Source organism: Borostomias antarcticus (assembly GCF_949987555.1).
Source record: "Borostomias antarcticus genome assembly, chromosome: 18".
In the NCBI taxonomy this organism is placed as follows: domain Eukaryota; kingdom Metazoa; phylum Chordata; class Actinopteri; order Stomiiformes; family Stomiidae; genus Borostomias; species Borostomias antarcticus.
Window position 1 is genome coordinate 7,013,338 of NC_140251.1, and position 7,007 is coordinate 7,020,344.

At 43.2% G+C, this 7,007-nt stretch overlaps 2 protein-coding genes across 3 annotated transcripts in view; both read right to left on the reverse strand.

The window, feature by feature from the left end:
* The window catches only part of eps8l2 (EPS8 signaling adaptor L2), a 31,216-nt gene extending 30,629 nt beyond the window's left edge, over positions 1-587 (reverse strand). Inside the window, exon 1 of one of the 2 annotated variants that reach the window (XM_084452734.1) lies at positions 315-587. The gene's annotated coding sequence lies outside the window, so the exon portion shown is untranslated. The remainder of the gene's footprint in view (positions 1-314) is intronic. The other variant, XM_084452735.1, reaches the window with a different exon arrangement.
* A 1,486-nt stretch (positions 588-2,073) lies between these two features.
* Positions 2,074-5,327, reverse strand: tmem216 (transmembrane protein 216; the record flags this gene model as incomplete). The annotated part of the gene is made up of 6 exons (XM_084452479.1): positions 2,074-2,603; positions 3,891-4,092; positions 4,430-4,522; positions 4,644-4,737; positions 4,914-4,930; positions 5,309-5,327. 6 exons carry the CDS (start codon positions 5,325-5,327, stop codon positions 2,591-2,593), a joined length of 438 nt encoding a protein of 145 aa, XP_084308605.1. The 3' UTR covers positions 2,074-2,590.
* Positions 5,328-7,007: the final 1,680 nt, after the last annotated feature.

Below are 7,007 nucleotides of genomic sequence, written 5' to 3' on the forward strand. Positions count from 1 at the left end.
TTAGTAGGCGGATGTTTCATCCCATAAAAATCGATAATTCAATGACCAGACAATCACCTGGCACCTCGTAAACAAAGAAAACCTGATAGTAATTCGTCCTACTGTGTTAGGATATCGGAAACAACGAATGCGTTTTGAGATCGCATTTTAATTCAGTAATCCTGTTTCATGTTTCGTTTTCTGAGAGGCCATTACAATTCTGCCATAAAAATACTGAATTAAATCATAAGGCGCGGCCTACGTGAAAATATAGACTACACACAAGAAAATATTGACACCTGTTAAACACTTCCACCATGAAAAAGTGGTCTTACCCAGCGCTGGTCTCTACCGGTGTTTTTCCGACGGGAGACTCGCAAGGTGGCAATAAACGTGGGCTGGTTTTAATTCCAGCGAACAGCATCAAGGATCCATTTCACTAACAACCAACTGTCTGTTCGGACTGAATCTGCTCAGGTGGACAGTTGCGTTGGTGTCTTAAGGTAACCCAAATGTTGATGCCAAAACTCACGTCAGGTATTCCTAATAAAAGTGATGTAAATGGCTGTTTTTCATGGTTGATGATGCTGGCGGTTCTCCGGGTAGAGCTGATACAGGTGAGTGATCAGCGGCTCCGCAGGTGGCGGCAGCAGCAGGTGAGGGAGGGTCTGGCAGAGCGCCAGCGGAGGGTGGGATAACCGGATAATCGGCCGCGGTCTGAGCACATTTGAACCCTAATCTAATCAAATCCAACCTGACCTCGGACAAGAGGCTGCTTCACTTATTTTATTTTTTTAAACTGTGGTCTGTAGTTGCTCTTTACAACAACAGACAATTCTACCAGTTTTTGAGACCAATATGCATTAAGACATCTTAATTAAGATAAAGTAATTTCCCTCTCCATATAAAACAAACATAACTGGCGGATCTAGAGGTAGGAGGGGCTCTTGTGAAAACCCTAGGTAGTGTTAATGATATTTCAAGAAAGAACATCCTGGGAATGTTTGAAACAATCAACATTTACAGGCAGCAAATATAAGTCAATATTCCTCACCTAGATGAGTAAGGTTGGCAAGGGAGAGGTTGTTATAGGGTAGCCTATAGGTGAATATAAGAGGAGCAGTAGTGTGGATCACTGCCCAGGTTTCGACATCCCAGACTGGTCAGAGTGACCCCTCTTTGTACAACCCTGGCCTCAGGGCCAGCTAGGGCTCACTCTCAGAGGGGCATTAGCTACATTGGCTGTCCTTTACACATAATAATGATCAGAAATGTATGTTAAAGTAAGGCTCAAGATTTTTTTTGAATATCCGGTAATAATGGAGAGTAGCATGTTTAGAACGGCATCACTAGTCACATATCAGTCCACATACCAATGGTTGGAGACAAACATGCAGGACGCATTAATTCATGCCTGCTCACACATTGATTGAACCTGTGTTAGTAAGGCATGTGTGCTCTCAGGGGTTGCTTATGTTGGGCACACAGATATGTGGTGTGTTTAGGATGGTCACTTTGGAAACCTTGAGCTTCGGGGCTGATCATTAACCGGAGCTGTCAGTTCTGAGAAACGAGCTGTTTAAACAGCAGATTCTGGAGGGGAACATGGGAGGGGCATGGGTCTGACTCCTGACACCATTAGCTATCAAAGAATGCCAGGTAATGAGTAAGTGGTTTTACGTAAGATGCAACGCACCACCTATATGACTGAGGTGTTCTGTGTACGATGTGCCACCGAACCCCTTAGAAACAGAGAGAACAACACAAGCACATAGTAAAAACACAGATCATAATAGAGTAACTACAGCTGATGGTTACTAATGATTTAATTGTGACACTAACACTGTAACTATACCAGGCAATACATACATAAAACTGAGTATTTGTAACTAATCTGTAATTGAGCATATCACAGAGCTGGCAGCAACATTTCACTGTGATCAAAAATGTGTGAATGATCAAAAATGTGTCACTAAATAGAACAAAGGGGGCTCAAGTGGGGAAATGATTTGCAGGCACATTTGACTGCAACCTAGAACCTACAGTTTGTGATGTATGTTGAGGAGATAAAGAGTTTGAGTTTAACACCTCCAATTGTTGGGCTTTATTTTGGGCATATCAAAAGGCTTCATACAACATTTCTTACAATATAAAGTCAATTTTCTTGTCATTCAATATGTTACTACAGCGTTTCTGCCCTCTACTGGAAAAAATATATAGATTTTAGCATTACACAAGGAATTAGTTCAATAGACTATCACACAACAGACAACATTGTTCAAATGCAAGTATAAAATTATAGAAAGGTACAAAATATGTTTGGTACACAGACATTTCCTACATCTGTACTGTAACTAAGACACCAATGCGACCTCATTTAATGATGTACACACCCAGGACATCACAGTATCCCTGAGATATTTGAATATTACATATTCAGTAGTACCTCTTTCCACCTACACTGACTCTCCTCTCATCCATCCCAGACAGTGCAGTGGACAAGGTCACTTTCCACATTGAGAACAGTAGTGGATAGTAGCCTGGAAGTGTCCGTGGTGCAATGAGGGGGGGGCTCACGCAGACAGGGAATCATCCTAGAGAGCTCACTCACTCATGCGTAGGCACTGCAACACAAGTGAATCAGAATCAGAATGTTTATTAGCATTGTACTTTTACATACATAGGATTTTTTTCCGACACTGTGGTGTTTACAACAAAATAACAATGGGACACAGGGTTTGATGCCATATGTTTTCAGCACAAGTTATCTGATATTTTCCTCAGATTTGTCTTGGGAGGAAAATTTGCTGGCATGACGGCATTGGTCAAGGTATACAGTAACACTTTGATGAATGAAGCCCGAATCAATTATTTAAACGAGGCCCAGAAGAACCAGGGCTTATTTTCATTCATGAACAATAGAGTGGACAAAAGAGTGTCTCAATGCAGTCAGGCCATTCACAACAAACACAGGAGAGGGCAATTACTTGGAAGTCCTATCAAAGTATGAAGGAAACATTTAAATGGAGGCTAATTTCTGTTTCTGTAAAGACATACTGGGACGGCTATGGTTCAGGAGGTAGAGATTATGTAGAGATAGGTAAAGATTATGAACTAAAAGGTTATATGATGGGTTAAGTCATGTTTTGAAACCTCATCATCATCATTCAACCTGGTGAAAGGTTCTGATGATCTTTCTAACCTGGTGACAGGTTCTGGTGATCTTTCTAACCTGGGCTGCGTTCAAATTCAGCTAACAGAGGTGAACGTTCGTCGCAAACATGTTTTCTCCAAACGGTCACATTTGAACGGCTTTTAATTAATGTTTCAAATAGTTTGCATAAACGCAACAATGTTCCATAATACCGTTAGGCTGCAAGCCTGGGTCCATTGTGATCCTCGTTCTGTTACTGGCAAACTACCTCTCCAGACTGTTAGCTTCTGTTAGGAAACGTTTGCAGCGAACACAAAGCTAACGGAAAATAGTTTGCTAACGTTCGCAAACGTTCGCTATGTTCGCTGAATTTGAACGCACCCCTGGTGACAGGTTCTGATGAAAGGTTCTGATGATCTTTCTAACCTGGTGACAGGTTCTGATGGAAGGTTCTGGTGATCTTTCTAACCTGGTGACAGGTTCTGATGAAAGGTTCTGGTGATCTTACTAACCTGGTGACAGGTTCTGGTGATCTTCCTAGCCTGGTGAAAGGTTCTGATGATCGTTCTAAACTGGTGAAAGGTTCTGATTAAAGGCTCTGGTGATCTTTCTAGTCTGGTGAAAGGCTCTGGTGATCTTTCTAACCTGGTGAAAGGTTCTGGTGGAAGGTTCTGGTGAAAGGCTCTGGTGATCTTTCCTACCTGGTGAAAGGTTCTGGTGAAAGGTTCTGGTGAAAGGTTCTGGTGATCTTTCCTACCTGGTGAAGCGGGCCAGCGTGATGAAAGACAGCAGTCCGCACAGCCCGTAGATACTCAGCAGCACCGCGTTGATGATGACGTCGGCCCGCAGCACGTAGGTCTGCCAAACCAGGAAGTAGACGGCCAGCAGGACCGTTGGCACGGTCAGGACCAGGTTAATCCCGACATAGCCCTCCCTCTCCTGTAGGTTGCCTCTGACACCTGATGGAGAGAGGGGGTACATAGATATAGCGGGTGGAGGAAGGGAGGTCATTCATAAAGTTATTTCCACAATAGCTATAGAGGTTGTGCCCTTCGTCTAACATGGCATACTCGAAGATCAGCTACAGTTTGGTGTAACTGAGTGAAACGTGGAGTCGCTGGTGAAACTCACACCTCAAAGGTACGCGCTGACAGTCCCTCCAAGAGGGACGTCCCTATTGGCATGACGGTCAGCGCGTCCGCCTCCCAAGTGGGAAACCTGGTGTTCTAATCCCGCCCTGGGAATGCCGAAATGTATGGGTTACATTGGCACAGGACCCATGAATGACTGGCTCACCACTGTAGAGTCGCAGCAGCTCCAGGCCAGCCATGATGAAGAGCAGACAGACCTCCAGGGTCAGGTTGTCGCCAGGATAGCTCAGCAGAAGACCTGGGGGGGGGAGGCACACAGAGACATGTAAACCCACAATTCAGTTTCTTTCAGAAAGCAGTGGTAAAACAAAAACAAAAAAAGAGTGGAAATGTTGAGAGTAGGCTGCAGGGTTACTCACTCTTGTAGATGAGCATGCAGAGTGTGGACAGGAAGTAGAAGACATAGTATATGCCTGACAGGTAGAGCAGCAGCTGGAGAGGGACTGAAGACAGCTGCAGGTGCTGTCAAGGACCATCTGTAAGAGCGACTGACCACTGCCTGGGCAAGTCTATACTGTTTCTATATGCTAAGACCAGACCCTGCATTACATTAGCCTTGCGTGTCACATTTTAGAATCTGCCTGCAATCTCTAGATGATTTCCAAAGCACGCTGGACTGAAAAGGATACGACGATAGCAGGTTTACCTGACAGAGGAAAAAACAACACGAGAGCATATTCAGCATAAGCAGACAACTTCCTTGGCCTCTTGACCAAAGCCTCACCTAGCTAGTAGTTAGATAAGACCCCTATCTTTCTCTCCAATTTAAGTATTTTAAGGATCTTAGCTATGCTAAGGAGGATCTTGGCTAACGTTAGCGGACAACTGTTAGCCCACCATAGCAACAGAGTCCGTGTCATGTCTGTTTCCCTAGCTTGTCACTCATTGCGAGCGTAGCTAGCGACTAGATGACATGGTCTAATGTTATCTATAGCAACCTACAATTAGTTTTAAATGTGTTATTTAAATTCATATGTAAACGTTCAACATCAAAAACGGTGTCTATGGCAACGCGTCCACGAACCTGGTCTGTTCATCGCCATCTTGAAAGTCCTTCGTCACATGCTGGTTGTTTTGGGTCTTAATAGAGATCCCATGTCGCCACCTAGTGGACTGGAATATGAACTAGATGAGCTGACATAAAGCTCCAGCGCATGCGTACAAGCAGTAAGCAGGCACGGGCACGCGTGCGCGCTATATTATCTTTTGGTATGTGGTTGTGGCATAAGAAAGAGAGAAGTGAAGAAACACACCTGCTGAGAAACAGGAATGTAAAAAATAAGTGGCAGCACTTAAGAGTCTATCACTCCGCTGTCAAGCTCAGTTGTGTGAGACTGGTGCCAAGGAGCACAGATATGTTTTGTCGTTTTTCATTGTTTATTGGATTGCAATTGTCATAAATCCATACCACATTAACTTATTGTCCACCATATACTCTATAATGAGTTAAAGCATAGAAATAGACTGTTCAAAGTCATGGTAAATTTTATTTATAGTCTATACTGTAGCACATGTTCATACAAGCAAATGTCGCACACAGTGCTTTACAGAATGAGAAAGGATAAATAAAAACATAGTTTATTAGTAAATGGTAGGCCTATATAAAAAATAAGAAAATAAAACAGGACGGATCATATAGCTTATGATAAAGGAGAATAGAAAAATTAGAAACAGTAAAAAAATAAAAATTAGAATACTTTTTTTTATTATTATTTAATTATAGCAGTTAAAGCTACACAATTATTTAAAAGATTAAAAGGATATGTCTGAAGGCTCGGTTCTGGCTCCAGGGACTGTTCAAATAAATGTGTCTCTGAAGACGGTATAACGCAGAGAGAAATTTGCTTTGTTTTGAAGTTTGTGTCTCAAGTTGTCTAAACTCACTCACTCAGACATTCTGTCTGTTGCTCAGTGTCTGTCTGTCTGTCTGTCTGTCTGTCTGTCTGTCTGTCTGTCTGTCTCTCTGTCTGTCTGTCTGTCTGTCTGTCTGTCTGTCTGTCTGTCTGTCTGTCTGTCTGACACATACATTGAAAGAGCTGAAGCTCCACAAACCATTGGACATACAAATAAATACCAAATACCAAAAATGAACTGCATTAACACGGCCAGCTGTTTCATTGTCACTTGCAGCTTCTCTTTCTCTCCCTCTTGCTTGTGTCCTCGGAAACAATCTGCATAGTGTGGCAGAAATAACGGAGGCGTTGTTTGTGTTGAACAGAGGAAGAGAAGGGGGGAGACAGAGAAAGAGAGATGCTCCAGCTGTGCGGGGAAACACAACAAAACAGCATCTCACATACAGGGGGTGAGAGAGGGGGAGGGGAGGAGAGGGGGAGGCCGGGGGCTGCACACAGTGGCATTGTCTGAGGGGGTGGGATGTATAGCTGATAAGGTCGAGAGGAATGGATCATTCCCTTCCTCCCCAGGGAGGTCTTTACAAATAAAACCAGCAACTTCTGATTAGCCTACTGCATGGGTGTTAGACAGGGGGGGATTCAGAAAGGGCACACATGTCTCTATGTGTGTGTGAAATATAGATAAATGTGACAACGGAGTGGCCACAGGAGAGTTAAGATAGAAGTGTTGGGGTTATAGATGTCTGTCACCCACACTTTTATATAGTGCCTAAAACAATACAGATTCATTATGGTTTTCAGAATCAGAATCAGTTTTATTGCCAGGTAGTTTTTATAGGCTACATATAAGGAATGTGTTCTGGTCAGTTG